This window comes from Lepidochelys olivacea, assembly GCF_965140295.1.
Source record: "Lepidochelys olivacea isolate rLepOli2 genome assembly, chromosome: 12".
NCBI lineage: Eukaryota > Metazoa > Chordata > Testudines > Cheloniidae > Lepidochelys > Lepidochelys olivacea.
This window is the reverse complement of record NC_140422.1, coordinates 37,822,594-37,843,800: the sequence shown is the minus strand read 5'-3', so window position 1 is coordinate 37,843,800 and position 21,207 is coordinate 37,822,594. Positions and strand designations below refer to the sequence as shown.

The 21,207-nt window shown below is 39.9% G+C and overlaps 1 protein-coding gene across 3 annotated transcripts in view; it reads right to left on the bottom strand.

Annotated features, from left to right (window-relative positions):
* BANP (BTG3 associated nuclear protein) overlaps nucleotides 1-21,207 on the bottom strand; it is a 272,200-nt gene that overhangs the window by 92,631 nt on the left and 158,362 nt on the right. For all 3 annotated transcript variants that reach the window (XM_084644987.1, XM_084644986.1, XM_084644988.1), the window contains 2 exons: nucleotides 6,332-6,462; nucleotides 1,500-1,562 (listed from right to left, as the gene is read on the bottom strand). In XM_084644987.1, coding sequence (XP_084501113.1) covers nucleotides 1,500-1,562; nucleotides 6,332-6,462 — 194 coding nt within the window. The remainder of the gene's footprint in view (nucleotides 1-1,499; nucleotides 1,563-6,331; nucleotides 6,463-21,207) is intronic.

Below are 21,207 nucleotides of genomic sequence, written 5' to 3'. Positions count from 1 at the left end.
AAGGCTGTTTTGTTTAATAAAAGTAAACTTTGTTTTGTGTGTTTAATTAAATTATAGTTACCATCCTAATGCAGCTTGACACAAATCATGACAAGAAGTTAATTATCTAGTAAATAAGCAATATATCATTCACCATTTTCCAATATACTAAAATGTACAATTAATAGAAATCCAAAAATATTAAGCTATATAATTGCCTAAATAAACATAGTTATCGTGTACCCTGCTAGATAGCAAAAAAAATGTAACAAATCTAGTGGAAAGGCTGTATTTAGTTGTAAATCAACATGCTTTAATGGTTATATCAACCAATTAGAATGCACCTTTCTTTAGAAAATAACTGAAGAACAAATGGAAAAGTTGATTAAAATCAATTATTTAAATCAAGGTTTTCCACTTGGTGAATTAAATCATCTTGATTTAAATCAATCCATCCGGACTAGCTGCAATTCCACTTTCTTTCAAAGGAGTGTATATTGGAATAAATTATAATCCAGATGTTTTCAGACCGCCTGGCTAAAACGTAAGCCTTCTTCCTGGAGTCTTTATATGCAGGCAACTCCCACTGAGGTCAATGGAGTTTAGTCTCTGAAGTGATTCCTCATGCCCACAGAAGACTCTTTCACAACAAATATCCACCTGACCACAGCTGGGTTCAGAGCCACAGAATTTGAAAATTCATTCTTGTTTCTCTTTACCCCATCCAGCCCCTGAAAGGAGAATTCTTTTCACTAAAACTCACTCCTATTTACTGTAATAATTTTAAGCTCAGAGCAGGGAATCAGAACATACCCTTCACCAAAGGACCCCAGTATACCATACTATTTCATGCATTCTAAAATACATAGGACACAGATTGGCTCCAATGGGAGTTTTGCCTGTGTAATAATTTCAAGGCTGGGGCCATAACTCTGGAGAATCAGTTTTCTTTTCGCTGCACTATTTTTATGACAGGAGGTTGATAGAACTGTAATTGAGGCATGTGGTCACTGCCAGACTTCTAGAAACTGCTTCATTCTCTAAATACTTTCACTAACAGGAATCTCAAAAATCCTCCTAGTAAGTTCTGCAGCTCAGTGAAAGACACCGTTAGATATTTTGGACATATTCTGCAGGCTGCATTACTAAAATCCTTTATTGCTGAACTGCAGCGCTTGTTAAGCACAAAAGTTGTACTAGCTATAGTGGTACCCTGAAGGTACTGTACTTTGCCTCCCATGAAGCCCATTAAAAAGCACATCAGCTATAAGCCACAATTTGCTAATACAAAACACACATGGCATTCCTTGGTTGGCCAAATAAAGCTATAGACAGAGCAGGAGTGTGCTACATTTGCTGAGGTTGAGGCATCTTTCAATATGGCTCTACCACATGCATTCAGTTCCACTTTCACCGGGTTCTTTCGCTTATTTCAGCATTGCTGAGAACAGTGGTTTAAGAAATGTAGCCCTAGTCTCTGACCAGTATCTACTCAGATGACATGTGGCATTTTGGCTCACCTCGCTGTCCTGTGTGATTTGGACCTGCTCCCCTTGAGGCACCTGGGCTATGTGGAGGTGACCCTGTGGGATCCGCAACAAAAGAAAACACCAAGAAGCATCAGAAGAAAATCAAAACTAGAGGAAGATGCTATTATCTCAGATTCATTATAGTTTTATGTATTTGGAGATGGAGGGAAATAATTCACTGAAACTCACAAACGTATAAAAATTGCTTATAAAAATTAAGTGTATCCATATTTCTCCATTCTTTTATCAGAAGTTCAGATGGAACAGAACGCCTTGTGGGGAAAGTATTTAACCGTCCAATGATGGAGAGGACACAAATGGGAATAATGATTACATTTATAGAGTGCCTCTCTCCTCAAAAGATATCAGAGCAGTTTTCAATTTTAACTGATCCACAAACTATGGGACCAAACCTGTAAACAACTCAGAGAGACTACAGGATCAGAGCCTGAGATATATCAGTAAAATAGAAAAATATTTTATATATAATATATAATCTTTTATATATAATATTTATATAATATCAGTAAAATATAAAAATCTTCTGTCACAGATGAAATGCAGCCACAGCTGAGCTAAATACAAAAAGGGATATATAGTGGCCAAGCTTTTACACCTGTTGAGGATCTGGCCCTAAAGTGGTTTTAATAATGTTGATACTTTACATTGATGACCCTTACCAACCACTCCTGGAAGAAATCAAGTATTCCATTTGGTAAAAATTTGGGGAGGAAAGTGAAAGGATTCCTTGTGTATCCTGACTGGCCTAAAGAACCTTTTGCTACTGTAATTTACCTGCTGATAAAATTGGATTCTAAATAACCTACTTTGGAGTTTATAAGGCTTTGTTTTCATTTTAATATGCCTGTATGAAACTGAGATTAAAGATATCCATTTGGAATACCGTCAAAGGCCTTTCTTATTTTATAACACAAGAACAATTGCATGTGAATTTCAAAGAAACACAGATCCCTGTATTTCAAACAGTTTCATTTCCTTTGAAAGGAAACCGCTATTTATAGGGAGAAAAAAAAAACATACTGAAAGTATCAAACTGACAATAGGGATTGTATATAAAATTAGAGCATAGACTCAATCCATGTCGAGATAAGAATTGCCTTCCCTTCTTAACACCAAGCTCTCAGAGGTTCCCAGGGAAGAGCATTGAAAATTAAAAAGGTGTGATTATGCTGCGTTTATAGTTTTGGCAATTATTTTAGAATAAAGAAAAAAGTTGACTTTGTTCAATCATCCATTGCAGGTACGTAGTTAACCTTCAAGGCCAATGATTTTAGTATGGCCACCTAAGCAATTCAAGCACAAAAAAAAAAAAAATTATTATTTTTAGTCCTATCGCCCAAACAAAATTTGCATTTGCAGTTCCTGGGCATCCAGACCGTCCCAGCACTGTTGGTTTGGGTTTTTGCATTTTCCGTGTAAATATTTGTGTGTGTCTGAATGTGCAAGCATAGGCAATGCTGAAATCTGAAGGCCATCAGCAATTCACACACACTGTATAGGGCGGGTAACCACAAATGCATTATGCCCCGCTAATGACCCGAAGCCTGATCTACACAAATCATTTTCCAGAGAACAAAGTGCAATGTTGTTTCCATCTGGTGAGGTCCTGGGCCTCTCTACAGAACCTACTGGACCAGATTTATAGCAGCAATGTTTAGATTTTGACTGGGGATTGCAATAGGTTTTCCAAACTCCAAGTTAGATTTAAACTTTGATTCCATAGATGAAAATTTAGTTTTATTTGGTATGCCCTTACCTTTTACATCTACTGCTACAGACTTTTTGTCTACATATCTTATAATGGTAATTTGCATTTCAAGAGTGCTCTTCATGCAAGGATCTCAAACATGCTTTACAAGCGTTTATTAAACCTCACAAAACCTCTGGGAGGTAGGTAAGAATTAATATATACATTGTAATAGATGGCGAAATTGAGACACAAAGGAATTCCCAAGATCACACAGCTAGTCAATGGCAGAGCTGGGAGTGGATCCCAATAACCCTGACTCCCAGTTCTTTTAAACAACACTGCTTTTCAAAGGGAGGTTTCTCTTTTACAAGCTTACTGCTGAAGAGGGTTTATACCTCTGGTTTTGAAAGTTTCTTTACAGCTCTGCCACATTCCAGAGGTTTAATCATTTGGCCTACAGACTAACTCCAATAGGAAATCTAGCCTACAGACCCTCAAGGAAAGCAATTAGCCTGTGATATGTTGCTGTTTGGGGGAAACAGTCCTTTCCAGAGAAATACAGGATTTGCCATCCATTGTGCATGATGCTCCAAGAAAAGCTGTGAAAATTCGTAATTGCATCAAGCCAATTGTGCAATGCTGTACAAGTTAGGACAGCGCATCATAAAAAAACAGTTTATACCAGTTTATCACCACTTGGGGCCTCTGAGAAAATGAGGACAGACATGGAGCCATACCTCCTTCCCCCTTCTGATCCTGGGGCACAAATTCCAGTAGCTATGGGGTTGCTCTAATTTATGTTGGCTAGAATGGGTCCCTAGGTACTTTTGTGCCCGTGAAAAATCAGAGTGCACTGCATGTTCACTTCAGGCCCTGATTATGCCAGCTTTATTTCACCAGGCAATTCCCCTACAACACGGAAAAGTTGCTTGATGTTACGTAAAGAAATAACACAGATTGCTACAGACTGTTGCAATACTAAATATGGAATTATATAATAACCTATATAATAATCTACAAATCAATGAGTGTTGCAAGTTTTTAGTACCTCTGAAAATGAGCTCTGCCTTAATCTTTAGGCCTGAAAGACTTGCTTGATGCACTGTTGCCAACTCTTGCTCTTTTATGGCAAGTCTTACGGGGTATCTGCTGTTTTTCTTAAAGCCAAACCCGTAGCGCCAGGATTCATTCTCTCTCTCTCATACCCTTCCCTTACTCCTCCTCTTAACCTCTCACTCTCTTCTGGCTTGTTATCCTTACATTACAAGCATGCTTAAATCTCCTCAACACCATTTTCTTCTCAAACTACCACCCCTTTTCCCTTTCATCTCTAAAATCTCTGAATTTGCTGTTTGGAGTGCCTCTCCTCCGATTCTATCCTAGAGCCTCTCTAATTCGGCCTCCACCAGTTTCACTCCTCTAAACTCGCTCTCACCCAAGTCTCTAATGACTTCTTCCTAACCAAAGCTCAAAATCAGTACTCTATCCTCAGCCTCATTGACTTGTCAGCTGCCTTTGACTACATTGACCATGCTGCTCTTCTTGAAATCTTGTCCTCCTTTGACTTCTTTGACTCTATCTTTGCCTGGTTCTCCTCCTAAGTCTAACCACTTCTTCAGCTTGTCCTTGATCTGTCTCATCCCTTTTTCAACTTTCTGAGGGAGTTTCCAGAGGGCTCTGGTCCTCTAGCTCCTTTTCTTCTTCTACACCTTATGTCTAGATAATCTTATCTACAAACACAAATTCAACCACCACTTCTATGCTGATGACTCACAGATCTACTTCTCCACTCTAGACCTTCTCTCCAAACTAAAATCTTGGCCTGTCTCTCTGATATCTTTTAATGGATGCCTAGCATCAGATCAAGCTCAATATGTCTTAAGCAGAGTTCTTAATCTCCTACGCTTACCTCTCCTGCCCTCCACGCAACCTCTCCCTGATACTTCCTTTTTTGATTACAGTAGGTAACAGCACCATCCTGCCTGTCACTCAGGGTATCATCTTCAACTCAGAAGTCCTCACAGCCAGCTATGTCTATGTCTATGTATTGAAGATCCTTTGTGCGTAGCACCTCTGAGGTATGGCCTTTCCTATGCATCTTCACAGTTACGAGTCTTGTTCAAGCTTTCATCATCTTACATCTCAGTTACTCTAAAATCCTTTTCTCTGACCTTGACAAATGCAATCTTGTTTAACTATATCCATTCAGAATGTTACTGCAAAGATCATTTTCCCGGCTCATTGCTTTGATCATGTCACCCCGCTCATTGCATCACTCTACTACCCTCTACCACTGCCGATCATGCTTACCAAATTTGTCTCATTATTTCCTTGTACTCCTCTGTCTGTCTGTCTCCATTTGTCTTCTCTTGGTTTATACTTATACTAAGCTCTCTGGGGAAGGGATCAACTTTTTGTTTTCTGTTTGCACAGCACTTTGCATGATGGGGTCCTGGTCCATTACTAGGCCTCCTAAGCGCTACACAGTTATACAGATAATAACGTCTTAATTTTTAAAGCTAGGGGTCCACAATATGACATATTCCAATACCTTTTTTACCTCACTTCTGCTTTTTCCTTTAAAATTATTTAATTACATACAAAATAGTTCTTGCATTAAGATTGTGACATAAAACTACAAAAGCCAAGGAAAGTTTCCTCAGAGTATACCAACACCATTAATTTAAAAAGCACAATGGCTTGACTTATTGCAGTAGTGTCTGGCTTAACTTTTAAATTTCCTGGCTTTTGTGGATTTGGGTCAAAATGTTAAGTTAATTAAAACATGGTTTTTTATAATTTAACGTCAATATTTACAACGTTTGCTTATATACATACATTTAAATGAACACACATGTAAAGGATTCATCTAACAGATGTCCAAAAAGGGTTTTGAATGCAGTTTACAAAAAAAGGAAGACATGTGAATCATAAATGGATGGATTACTATTTGGAGGGAAGGATTTTTTGAAACATGATTAAGAGGCGGGGGGGTGGAGAATAAGCTAATCATCTTTTTGATGAAAGAGCTGAATCTGAGCTATGTGGCACATAAATGTTCAGTGTTCTGGACTTTTTAAACTGGAGGAGATTATGAAGAATGAGTACATACTACTTGGACTTGGCCATCTTCTCCTATTTGGTGGATTTGAACCTGCTGAGCATTAGCCAGTGCATAATGTAGGGCCTGTGGCTGGTTCGGCTGGATTTCATTAGATGTTGACACTGTGCTCTGAGTACCCTCTGGAAAGAAAAAGAAAAGACAAAATCCAACCTTATTTCATTTGCACATCTCCATGCCAGTTGCCATGCAATAATGGATAGGTAGGAAACTAACAAAGAAACAGAGAGTAAGCAGATGCAGAATGTTTATGTTACCCTTATGCTTTGCCTGCAGTTTCATTACTAGCCTACAGGTCAGGTTACAAATTGAGGTACAATAAAAAGGCTTTTGTTATAGCTTACTCTCTGAAACATGACAAATTTACACATGTATTTTTGCTATAAATGCAAGTTATGCTACAACAAGAAACTCAGAAGGCAGTGTCATGAAGGTGAATGGACCATCGAAGTAGCAAATTTTTTAATTTTTCTCAGCTTCTCTAATCCTCATTCCACCTGTTCAGCATCTGCCAGCACACCATCTTCCTTCAAGGTTTGAAAGCAACTTTCTGACAGCAGGATTGTCTGGCTATGTAGACTCCCTCCTCAGGCCCTATGCTACCAGCAATCCCAGCTATCTTCGAGACAGCACTGACTTCCTGAGGAAACTACAGTCCATCAGTGATCTTCCTGAAAACACCATCCTGGCCACTATGGATGTAGAAACCCTCTACACCAACATTCCACACAAAGATGGACTACAAGCCATCAGGAACAGTATCCCCGATAATGTCACGGCAAACCTGGTGGCTGAACTTTGTGACTTTGTCCTTACCCATAACTACTTCACATTTGGGGACAGTGTATACCTTCAAATCAGCGGCACTGCTATGGGTACCCGCATGGCCGCACAGTATGCCAACATTTTTATGGCTGACTTAGAACAACGCTTCCTCAGCTCTCGTCCTCTAATGCCCCTACTCTACTTGCTCTACATTGATGACACCTTCATCATCTTGACCCATGGAAAAGAAGCCCTTGAGGAATTCCACCATGATTTTAACAATTTCCATCCCACCATCAACCTCAGTCTGGACCAGTCCACACAAGAGACCCACTTCCTGGACACTACAGTGCTAATAAGCGATGGTCACATAAACACCACCCTATACCGGAAACCTACTGACCACTATGCCTACCTACATGCCTCCAGCTCTCATCCAGACCACACCACACGATCCATTGTCTATAGCCAAGCTCTACAATACAACCGCATTTGTTCCAACCCCTCAGACAGAGACAAACACCTACAAGATCTCTATCAAGCGTTCTTACAACTACAGTACCCTCCTGCAGAAGTAAAGAAACAGATTGACAGAGCCAGAAGAGTACCCAGAAGTGACCTACTACAGGACAGGCCCAACAAAGAAAATAACAGAACGCCACTAGCCGTCACCTTCAGCCCCCAACTAAAACCTCTCCAACGCATTATCAAGGATCTACAACCTATCCTGAAGGACGACCCATCACTCTCACAGATCGTGGGAGACAGGCCAGTCCTTGCCTACAGACAGCCCCCCCAACCTGAAGCGAATACTCACCAGCAACTACATACCACACAACAGAACCACTAACCCAGGAACCTATCCTTGCAACAAAGCCCGTTGCCAACTGTGTCCACATATCTATTCAGGGGACACCATCATAGGGCCTAAACACATCAGCCACACGATCAGAGGCTCGTTCACCTGCACATCTACCAATGTGATATATGCCATGATGTGCCAGCAATGTCCCTCTGCCATGTATATTGGCCAAACTGGTCAGTCTCTACGTAAAAGAATAAATGGACACAAATCAGACGTCAAGAATTAGAACATTCAAAAACCAGTCGGAGAACACTTCAATCTCTTTGGTCACTCGATTACAGACCTAAAAGTTGCAATTCTTCAACAAAAAAACTTCAAAAACAGACTCCAAGGAGAGACTGCTGAATTGGAATTAATTTGAAAACTGGATACAATTAACTTAGGCTGGAATACAGACTAGGAGTGGCTGGGTAATTATACAAAGTAAAATATTTCCCGTTGTTTATTCCTCTCCCACACACCCCACACACCCCCTCTCCCCCTTTTCCTCAGACTGCTGGAAATGGCCCACCTTGATTATCACTACAAAAGGTTCCTCTCCCCACCCCCCCACCGCCGATGGTAATAGCTCACCTTAAGTGATCACTCTCGTTACAGTGTGTACAGTAACACCCATTGTTTCATGTTCTCTGTGTATATAAATCTCCCCACTGTATTTTCCACTGAATGCATCCGACGAAGTGAGCTGTAGCTCACGAAAGCTTATGCTCAAATAAATTTGTTAGTCTCTAAGGTGCCACAAGTACTCCTTTTCTTTTTTCTGTAATACATATACCAAATCATGCTGTTCCTTTGGATTGCCTGGCTGGAGCTATTGAAGATTACATTATATCTGCAATGCATTCAGAATTGCAACATGAAGGACTAAACTGTTCTGTTCTTGTAAGCAGGCAAAGTGTTGCCAACTCCTGTGATTTTATTGCAAGTCTTGTGTATTTTTCTTAACACTCCAATTGCTAGAGTCAGGATTTCACGAGAATCTCAACTTCCATTAAAAAAATAAGTAAATTTCTAGACCTCATGGTTGCAGAGAAAAATGTATCCTAAAATTTAAAAACTAGAAGATAAATAAAAAAGAATCGCAAGTGTATTTTTTTTAATTCCATGATTTTTAACTAATCACAATTTTTTTGAAGCCTGATTCAATTTTATAATATTTGGGGTTAGCAATACTGAGATACTGATAAGGTCAAGAATCCTTCTCTGAAAGAAGAGAATGGAGCAGAGTGGCAGAGAATAGGGACAAGGTTTTTATGTGCACCCACAAACTGAGACACAGCTAGTTAAAGCTCAGTTACACATGGTTCTTGCAGCACACATGGTATGTCAGATCATCTACTATTTGGATGAAACTTAAAATACCCAACACAACAGGGATGATTAAAATTCAGCACCAGTCCTGAATTTCCTTCCTTTTATGTGAGAATATTATTTGGAGGGCACTTTTTGAAGTTTAACTGAGACCATAATGTCTCATGTATATAGACAGTATTGTTAACCATAAGGGATTTATCTAGTCATGTCAACATGGATTTAGAAACTTAAATGCATTTTATTTCCTTGATAGATTGTAACCACTTTCTCTATGCTATTTTGGTAAATCATATAAATTTACATTCAGGAAATTCTTAGAAATGTGGATTTCACTCCCCATTCTCCTCCCACTCCCAATAATGACTTCTTCACTATATGGTAACGTAATGGGGTGCGCCTTGCCACACACAGTAGCATTCCATAAAGAGACACTGCGAATCTATATTAGCACAGATAACCATAATGAAAATATTAAAGTTATGAAATGTTACTGCACTTCTACAGTGGACAGCTTTCTTATATTAATAACTTACCATTTTATGTATTGTTTAAATAAAGACTAGATGAGCCTAGTCCTCACAGAAGATGACTAAATGATCTACATATTTTCATTTTAAAGGACTCAGTTGTGGGAGGAGGGCTCAGTTATTGAAACACAAAACAAAGGAACCCTATTCCACAATGGAAAACTTCCACTTTAATCTTTTTGAAGGTTTATTCTAGAAACACTAAATGATCTTTAATACAATAGTGCTCACTGTCCAGCTATTTAGGAAGGACAGGAGACACTGGATGTAGTTTAATTAGGCTGCAACTTTATTATTAATTATCTGGGAGCACCCCACAAATAAAAGCGTATAGTTCAGGTAAATTCCATGATCATCTCAACATACAACAGGGGTGCTTCCATCAACCCTCCCCCTTTCCCATCCTAGTCCCCAGCCCACCTGCTGCAGGGACCTTACCCTCCCCCAATCCTCGAATGAGTGTTAAGGTGGGCTATAAAGGAGGGTGGGTCATTGGAGCCCTGAACCATCCTGTTTCTGCTCCTTTAACAAATACCTCCTTTAAATCCTTTACCACTGCATTTATCAGATCACGGTATCCCTTCCCTGAGCAGCACCTGCACTGGACATCCGTCCCAAATCAACATAATGAGTTGCGATATCATAGCCTAATTCCTGTGCCACATTCACCCAAACTAACCCCTGTCCCTGAACCAGCGGGGGAAGGAAACAGCCCGCCCTCACACACACATACACACACACTTTCCTTAGACCAGTCTGGAGGTGAGGGGAAAATTCCTTCCCAGCTTCCCCAAGAAAGGAGCGACTAGTGCAATGCTGAGAATGGATCCTGACCATACCTGATATTTCACCACTTCCAACGGTGGGAGGGTGGGTGCTGCTCCACCTGATCCAGGTAAAAGAGGGCTTCTCCTGCCCGGCATTTACTTATATAACTTCCTCTTTCTTCTGGTCCCCTGGGTCAGCGTCCCCACTATGAGCTGCAGCTGCAGCAAAATCACTCTGTCTCTCTCTACTCCTTAACTGCCAGAGGTGAGTAAAGACATTTTAAAGTGGGTGTAAAATTACATTTACATCCACTTCAAGAGGATTCCTTACACTGCCAGAGTGTTGTAAACAGTTGTCATCCCCGTCCTGCTTAATGTGAGGTGCATTCACTGACCCCCTACTTTTACTAGAGCCTGCTTTATCCTAATGTGCTAATGTTTTAGCTGCAATGCGCTGAAAAAATAGTTTATTTAATTAGTATCTGTTCTCACACTCATTGTTTTATTAACAGACTAGTGCAAGACAACAAATTTGTGCTTTTAAACCTAAGTCTGGAAACTGAAAACCAACTCAATATGGCTAAGCTAGAATCTAGTTATCTGGTGGAAAGTGTACTTGTTTTTGTACTCCAAATAAGCAGCTTTAAATTACTTTTACATTTAATTACATAAAAGACAGTCAAGAGAAAGTATAAATAAAGCAGCCAAGTAAAGCTACCAAAAAGAGAAAAATAAATAATGTATAACTGTTGCATATTCTGCTCTAATTGTGGTTCTATTCCTGCTATTGATGGAGGCTGGGTCAGTGTGCCATATGGCTGACTATTATCCTAATTCACAGAAAGTCAGTGCTTAAATACTCGCTCACAATTTTCATGAAGTTTCATGGGTATGTGATTTCTGTATCTTGTAATACAAGTTTTTTCACAGGAATCAGGACCAAATATTTGGCCTGGGCCGAATGGACCCACACTGAAGGAAAAACAAAATCTCTCTGTACTAGTTATAAGGATCAGAGACTTTGTACTTGATGAAAAGGAGTACTTGATGTCACTGATCAGGCCCAACATATGATTTACTCTGAGGTCCAATACCAGATACCCCTGTTCAGAGTAAATGGGTTCTGCTGTTATGTATAATGTATCAAATGGGTAATGCAGAAGTCCCACAGTTTGAGGACTTCCTGACACAGGAAAGAGAAGGGAGCACCACCCTGTCTGTTTGTATAGAACATCCCTGTGGGACTGTCTGTCAATACTGACAGGTTTCAAAGTAGCAGCCATGTTAGTCTGTATCCGTAAAAAGAAATGGGTGTTACCATACAGACTGTAACAAGAGTGATCAGGAAAGGTGAGCTATTACCAGCAGGAGCGGGCAGGGGTTGACGGGACCTTTTGTAGTGATAATCAAGGTGGGCCACTTCCAGCACTTTGTTCTTGTAAAGCGCTGGAAATGGCCCAACTTGATTATCACTAGAAAAGGTCCCCGCCCCCTCCTCCCCCGCCACTCTCCTGCTGATCACTCTTGTTACAGTCTGTATGGTAACACCCACTGTTTCATGTTCTCTCTGTATATAAAATCTCCCCACTATATTTTCCACTGTATGCATCCGATGAAGTGAGCTGTAGCTCATGAAAGCTTATGCTCTAATAAATTTGTTAGTCTCTAAGGTTCCACAAGTCCTCCTTTTTTGTCAATATTGACACCCATCTCCCCGTAGATGGGTTTGAAACATCTGGCAAGCAAGGCAAACTGCATACAGCTCACTGACATTTATGTGCAGCGAAAGTTCTGCCTGGGACCAGACACCTTGGGTCCACTGAATGCATCCGATGAAGTGAGCTGTAGCTCACGAAAGCTTACGCCCAAATAAATTTGTTAATCTCTAAGGTGCCACAAGTCCTCCTTTTCTTTTTGCGAATACAGACTAACATGGCTGCTACTCTGAAACTTGGGTCCTGAGTCTTCCATTCAGTAACTGTTGGACTCAAGATGGAACAGAATGATGGGGTAAGAAATATGTTTCACCTATAACTTCAACAACATTTTAAAAGTGCATTTCCTATAGCCTGGAACTGATAATTGTATCAGGGAAATACTACATTTCAGAGAAAACCTTAAACCCCCATTATAAATATGTTCTTATTTCCCTACCAGGAACAGCCTGTAACTCAAGAGTATCCATGAGTTAGCAAGGCCTGCAGCCCATTAAAGAAATATTGAAATTTGTTTGTAACTGAGTAATACAAAGAGACCTGTATTTGCTGTAGTCCAGCTGTTACTTTACAGATGTTAAAAACTATTTTTACATCAACAAACTTAAACAGGGGTTGGTCAGAACTGCATATACCAAGCTCAATCTGAAGTGGGAGGAATGCGGTCAAATGTATTCAGAACTGTACATCTCTCAAGAAGCAAACTTGCTTATAAATAGACTCCAGTCTTTGGCTTCATTGCAATGGCCAGAGTTAGTAACAAAAAAGGAAGAAAGGAAAAGAGAACTCAGCAATGTCTACAAACAAAACATCCTTTATGTATAATTGTTTTTTCCCCTCTAAAGCTCTGACCAGGCAAAAGTAATATTTATCCATTTTTAAATATTCCTCATAAAAAACAAACACAAACATGAATAGCACACAGCTTGAATGGACAATATGTCAACAGTTATAAATCACTATAATGTAAACTATCTGGCCTCATATTTACAACTTTGACATAACAGAGAATCCCTGGCTCTGAGAAATTGTACAGCTGAACTCTCCTGTTGAAATTTTCCACTGCGTTTTTAGAATGGAGGATTTGCTTGGACATCATCTGAACAGTTGAGTTACTGCTGCTGTTATGGCAGCAATGTGGTATTTTCACAGCATCTTTCTTTTCAGGTGGATCAGATGCAATAGCGGCGCAGTTCTCCTTTGAACGAAAGATGCTGCTTTTACCTTTTCACAAATGGAGGGTTATGAAATGGTAAAATGTTATAAATGACTTGTTCCTTTTCCATGAACTGAAAATTAGACCCTTTAAAATCTGTGTTTACTGTATGTTCTCATGAGCCAAAAAAAGGTAAATCTCTCTTTAAAAGGTCTTTATCTGTATGGGCTAATCCTCAACACTTGAGAAAGTCACCCCACTAAAACACATGTTTCTGTGGCATATTTTTCAAAGTTAATCCTCTTCAGGAGTTGTGAAAGGAAGATAGGATTTGTCTGACAAATGTAATTCACAACTGTTTCAAGCATGTGTGTATTTAACTTTCAACTAAGATCAATTTGAACATTCCTTATGCCAATGGAAAAACCTCTGGCATTTCCCATATCATTTTTTCTGCTGTCATTTTGCTTCATTCATTCTTTGAATTAATCTCTATTTAAATCTCCCTGTGGGTTTCTGCATCTTTATTTCTAAAGTAGTCTCCTAAAATAGACTGGTAGATATTTGTCTTCACACCCCAATTTGATTTTAAATAGGAGCTAAAAACCATAAGTGTATCTCTACTTCTCTTCAAAAATTCTGGCGGCAAAGCCACAGCTGGAATAAACTGTTATAACTCCACTGACATCAATGGAGCTATGACAATTTACACGAGTTGAGGATCTGCTCCCTTGTTTTGGCAAGAAAGGATGGAGGTTTGGATTCTGGAGCAAAGTGGTTTTTCGCTTGCTCTGCTTATTTGCATATTATTATCCAGAGTGCGCTTCCACTTCACAGTTATTACATAACACTATCGGAGCTCTACTAACAAATGGGAAGGCGGTTTTTGGTGGCCTGAACTCTTTTCTTAGAAAAAGAAGAATAAGAAAAACAGATTAAAATCAAAGATATCTACCCTTCCAAAAAAAGGGCCCAAGTACTGGCTACGTCACCTTACATCACCCTCTACTGGACAATTCACAGAAATAAAAATGGACCCAATTTGCTTCCCCCCCTCCCCAAAAAAAAAAAACCACAACAACTATGCATGTTTTTTAAAAGGATATCTGCTTAACCTATTCTGGCAGCCATGTGTATGGCTCTTGTCAGAAAAAACGAGAAACAAAAACACACACGTTGAGAACTAAAAGCCTGGCTTGGAAAAGAGCAGGACAGACCACTGCAATTAATACCTCAAGCACAACAAAGGGTGACATTTTCAAACTGAAGTGCCAGATGAAATATGGGAATACAACTTCTCCCTGAGCCCAACAATCTACTCCAATTACTTTACACAGCCCATAAATCCTGCGACTGCTGTAAACTTGCACAGCCAATTAAACGTAGAGCAATCTTAATGAATATCTTGGGGGGGGAGGGGAATAGCAGTGAAAAGGCATAAGTTCATTTTTTTTCTAACTGCTTCATTAGACATATTTAGTCTAGAGATTAGTTACTTTTGAACTTTTAAGATTTCAGTATCCTGATGCAATAGTTACTCAGGCAAAACTCCCATTGACAATGCCTGATTAAGAACTATAGTATCCGTCTCATGCTGCCCTAGGCATCACAGACTAGGGGTCAGCACAGTTAACTTCTAATTGTGATATACTGAAAAGACAAGAGTAAATTTGTTAATTTTAAGATATATGATATAAAGCTAGTCACGTCATATACTGCACAAGCAGAAAAATACTTCAGTTTGAACATTTCACTCATAAAGTTTAACATGTCTAATGATAGTCAGCACAAGCATCTAGGAATGCCACTCAAGCACATGCAACCTCCTTAAATGTGAATGTATCCAGATCATTTTGACAAGGACGCACGTAACAATTCAATTCTCATAATGGGCTCTTCAGACCCCCAAAAAAGAAACCCAGGTTACAGCCAGATAGGTTTCAGGAAATCAAATTTTAAAAAATGAAGTGAATACACTACAGTAATGGTAAAAAATACCAGATCAGAAGCTCTGCAGACTGAAGTCATCTACTGGGTCACAGAATAGGACATGCTGCAGGGCAGTGACCATGTAAGCTTCTCCACATTCCCACCAACAGTTCAGTCTTCATGGCTACCCCAGTCCTTAGCCAGTCTGCTGGAACTGCCAACTAGGAGGACAATAGTGACAAGTTTTGTACCTGTCTGCTGGGAACTAGACTGCACCAAATTCATTTCAAATAATATACTGAACAGCTGTCAGATGGTAACAGCTTTGGTTACTACAAACCTGAACTACACATAGACCGGCAACCGAGAGATAAAAAATGTTAGATCCCATTACTAATCCTCTAAGCTATGCATCCAGTTCCCCTACAAATTACACGCTCAGTATAATCCTTGTCTCCCTCCTCAGAGTATGCCATTCAGCAGCACAACCTACATCAACATGGATGGTTGCAGTTCAACACATCCACCACCAGGGCCAGCTCTACTGTTTTTGCCGCCCCAAGCAGTGAAAAAACCTGTCGCCGCCGAATTGCCGCCGCGGACGACAGGAGAGAGAGAAGAAGCTGCCGCTAAATTGCCACCGCAGCTGGTGGAACGGAGAAGTTACTGCCGAATTGCCGCCACTGCGGAAACTCTGCCGCCCCTTTCTGACTGCCGCCCCAAGCACCTGCTTGGAACGCTGGTGCCTGGAGCTGGCCCTGTCCACCACACATATCCACCGAAAAGAATGTAGTTAAGCATTCTAACCCAGTCATGTATTAAGCTCTTTTCCACACGGTTGGTTATTATAAATGTACAAATTAATTAGGGCCTGCATTTTCATCAAAAGCTATTGTATAACAGCTCATTCACTGTGTTCTTAAAAGAAATGCCAGGACTAATAGAACACATTGTTTTAAATGATGGTGAGACGTGTTAGATATTTGCCATTCCCAAATATAAAAGTATTAAACTATTGCTTTGTGCTTGCCCAGTTTTGAACAAGGGCACGCAAATGTCCCATACAGAAGAGAACGTCATTGTTTTACAGCACTTAAAAAAAAGTACTAATAAGCATCCCCTGACTGAAACACACACACTGTGATTTATAATTGAAAGCTATTCTGAGATTAATCAGCCCTCAGAGATATGTGATTAAAAACATCACTGCATGCTAATTACCGGTATGTAATTCAGCTCTACGTTAGATCTTTTTCCTCATTAGTGCCTTTCATTCACTGTATTCATATAAAGATTCATCAATAATCTCAGGAGGGGAAAAAAACTAACCTAAAACTCAGGAAAACAGCTAATACAGAGACTATAGTATACCCTCATGCACACATACATACCCCAAGCCCTCACAAATATTTTTAAGCTTCTAAATGATGTTTTCAGAACAGCTGGGCTGCAATGCAGACAAACTGACACTGTGCGTCCACTTCACGTATCAGTTGGTAGAAATAATATGAAAGAAAATACATTTTCAAAAGAATACTTTCTGAACCCCCACTAACACTTCCCAAGGGGATATCAAGAAGAATTAACTATCTGGCAACCAATGAGTTTAAACAAAGCTACAAACCAACAGTTATTTTATCACCTTGAACCTGGTGAAAGGGTCAATAAAGTTTTTCCACTCTCCATTATCTGCAATGCTTTCTTATAAGCTTAGAAAATGTGTTTCAATTTGTCCCTCATTATTTGGTAAACATTATATTGCTCCCCATCCTAGAGTACTACATGAGCTTTCTGTATAGTTTATTTCCTCCAGGACACTAGGTTGGTTACACCCAGCTCTGGAGGGACTTGCACTAGGGTGCTGCTACTGTGTGCCCAGTTCATTATTTTCTCCTCTGAATAAAATGCACAGTGTTTTGTTAGACGGCTGCTCCCACACAGAGTAAGGAGCAGCTCAGGCAGGCAGTCTACATGCTGTGCTCTGGTGTGATCACACTGAAATAGAGATGTGTTATGGACTTGGAATAAAATAAATATTCAGACTTGCAGAATATTTCTCCCCAGATAACAGTTTTGAGACATTTCAGCTTTTAAAGCCTTCGGGCCACACTGTGGCCCAGCCTAAGGCAGAAGTACGGGGAATAAGGGGTTGTAAGGCTCACTCTCCTAACTGGGCAGCCTGCTCAGATGGCTACTCTAGGCACAGGGAGGAAGATAAATTGAATAGGGCTACTAGTTCCCTCCCGCCTATGCAAACAAGTAAATGGAAAAGAGATGGAGGAGAGGTATGAACTGGGAGGAGCCAAAGTAAACTGGAAGCTCATGGGAACAATAAGGGAGTCACAGTTCTGCCAAAGAGTTTCTCCTAGGGCAGCACAGTTACACACAACCCCACACTCGGGGCTAAGGGCAAAGGTCTAGCCGTTAATAAATTGATAGTGGCTTTTAAGCTGGCTACATTTTACCAAACTCATTCATTTTGCTTAATTAAGAACATAAGAACGGCCATACTGGGTCAGACCAATGGTCCATCTAGCCCAGTATCCTGTCTTCTGACAGTGGCCAATGCCAGGTGCCCCAGAGGGAATGAACAGAACAGGTAACCGTCAAGTGATCCATCCCCTGTCACCCATTCCCAGCTTCTTGCAACACAGGCTGGGGACACCATCCCTGCCCATCCTGGCTAATAGCCATTGATGGACCTATCCTCCATGAACTTATCTAGTTCTTTTTTGAACCCTGTTATAGTCTTGGCCTTTACAAGATCCTCTGCCAAAGAGTTCCACAGGTTGACTGATCTGATCAACAGGAAAATGTGTTGACCTTCAAAATTATCAGGAACTTTAAAACAAGTGTGACAATTACAAAAAGATGCCAAAAGGATATGTAAAATTCTAAAACTAATTTTAAAATGTGCCATGGTAGAAGTGCATCCAAATCAATTGTCAACACATGCCTTGTATTGTGCAAAGAAATACATCAGTGATATTCTCAGTTAAAAACTATTTGTTTTTAAAACACATGTGTTATTCACTGGTTTCAGAGTAGCAGCCATGTTAGTCTGTATCCGCAAAAAGAACAGGAGTACTTGTGGCACCTTAGAAACTAACAAATTTATTAGAGCATAAGCTGAGATTCTTGAAGTTCAGTTCTTCCTTTCCAGAAATCCACTAGCTAAAAGACTTTTTATACAGCTGGCTTGCTAGTTATCATCATCAACAACAGAGATAAGCTATTCAGGCTTAAAATGTTAAAAATATTTGGAACTGTATGAACAGCTAACCTTGACAGATCAGATCAGACTCTACCACATTCCAGTCCACATCAAGAAAAACATAGCTGGAATATTATTTTTATTTATTGGTTGAATTATGCATTTGATTTAAACTGCTATCCTGCACTACGGACTGGAGTACTACCAAGTTTGGGGTGGGCGACAGTTAGCTGTATTTCAGAGCTGAATGGGATCTACAAAACAAACAGTTATTAAAAAAATGTGTTTTCCATTCCAACAAGGCCATCATACGTACCTCGAACATTCTTGTCTTCTGTATGCATCATGGGAAACTGATCTGTGGCTGGAAGATAAAAGTATCTTGGACTCTAAACACATATTAAAGTGAAAATATAGTCAAGAATAACATCCACCTATTGGACGTCCATGCTACTGTTCAACTATGATTTCTGCAGTACAATAATTTCACTGCTAAATACCATAATGGTAGTGTTTTATATATTATTTTACTATACCGTATACCTTCCTATGTGCTGCCACCTAAACATGAGACAAGCTCCCCAAACCTATTCAACCAAGCCACCTCTCTCACCTCATTTACATCCATCCTAAAAGCTCGGTTCTGCCACAAAGCCAAGGGGACAGCTTTACAGTCCCTGATATCTAACCACCAGATAGTGATCAAACCAACAGACAAAGGGGGTGCCATTATAGTGCTCAACCATGAAGACTACATTAATGAGACCAACTGACAACTGTCTGACACCATCTAGTATATGGAATTCAAAGAAGACCCCACACCACAATTTACCCAGGAATTTAAGAATATCATCAAATCTTTCCCCAAACAACTCCAAGAAACACTCTACAAACTCGTCCCCCACAAACCCACCCCAAGATCCTTCAACCAGGGAACCCAGGCAGACTCATCATAGCTGGCCACGGCACTCTCACTGAAGAAATATCGGCACTCATAGAGCCCATCCTCAAACCACTCACTACACAAAGGGCCATCTCCCTCCAGGACACAACTGACTTCTTCCACAAACTCTGCAATGTTAACCATCTCCCTCAGAATACCATCCTCACCACCATGGATGTCACTTCCCGATATACCAACATCCCTCACAATGACGGCATCGCTGCCTGCCTCAAATATTTACAAGACAACTGTGGCACTCTATGTTTCCCAGACCTGAAGAAGAGCTCTGTGTAAGCTTGAATGCTTGTCTCTCTCATCAACAGAAGCTGGTCCAATAAGACATATTACCTCACCCACCTTGTCTTATGAAGCCTATGAAGCATTAAAAGAAACACAGAGAAACTAATTTAAAGAAACTATGTAGATATGACCATGCCTTATTGATTAACTGTAAGATATTACTGTAAACTTTGTCCTTCCTCTCCCACCCCACTTTCCTGGTCTGTTTATGACACTCACTTATCACATCCTGTCAGACTTGGACTCTCTTTGTTACTTATTTGAGTGCACAAAAGTGTGCATTGAAAATAATAATTAATATTATTCTTGACTGTGCAAATATTAGGACTCCTGTTCATTACTGTTTAGGAAGATCAACCGTAATACTTCACAAGAAACTGAGCTATAAGGCCACACACTCTTCAGAATGTTTTGATGACATCACAGTGAACACAGAAAGAAAACTGAACGGTTTCTGATGGCAGACTAATCCTGAGATGTATTTTTTATGCAAGTCATAGTCTTCCTCTCCTGTGTGAAGCAACTACCATATTTTACCTAAAAGGTAGATGTTTAATTAAAATACACATTATATACCCATTTATATAGATCACTCATTGTACTTAGTCACCTAACAGTATCTACAACTTAATTAAATCAAACAGAAGCATCTATACTAGACAGTCCAGTCATTACTGTTATTGTTGCCCAACGGCAACATTCATTGACCAGCCCAGAACAAAATTCTAAACTAAATGCCTGTCTAAGCAGGTGCACCTTAGTATGACGTGAAAGCAGTAATATACCAGCTCCAGCAAACAAGCAGAATAAGAGAGTTCCATAGGTGAGGGAAGGACAGGTATTGAGAAGACTCTACAATCTCTCCCATAGTGTTGTATCCTAAGACCTGACTAAAGGAACACTCAAGCTTCTCTTAACAGCATGGGCAAACAATAGGGAAAGAGAGAGTTTCTCAAGTAGCTGAATTTCAGACCATTCAAGGCTCACCTTACATTGCTCCCTGAAGCAAATGCTACCATAAAAAGTTGTCTGGGTTCATATGTAACACTTTAAAAAGCCATATTTGACAGCTACGTTGTCATAACTGTGAAATACAGACCTTAGATTACTTCAGAGCTGTAAAATATGATTTATTTTCCCTACTAGCTGGCAGTGGGAATTTTGCCACATCCATTATACAGTGTATATAATAAGTAACAGAAGCCTATGAATTATGGGCCTGTAATTCAACCAAGGGGTTCCAGGAATGTCAAACCAGAAAAGCAAAGCCTAAGTGGTTCATGTATTTACCTGAACACTGAGATGGAATTACAACTCTGTCATCCAAAAGTTATCTTTTTCCCCCCTCCTAACACTGCATGAATCAATTTAA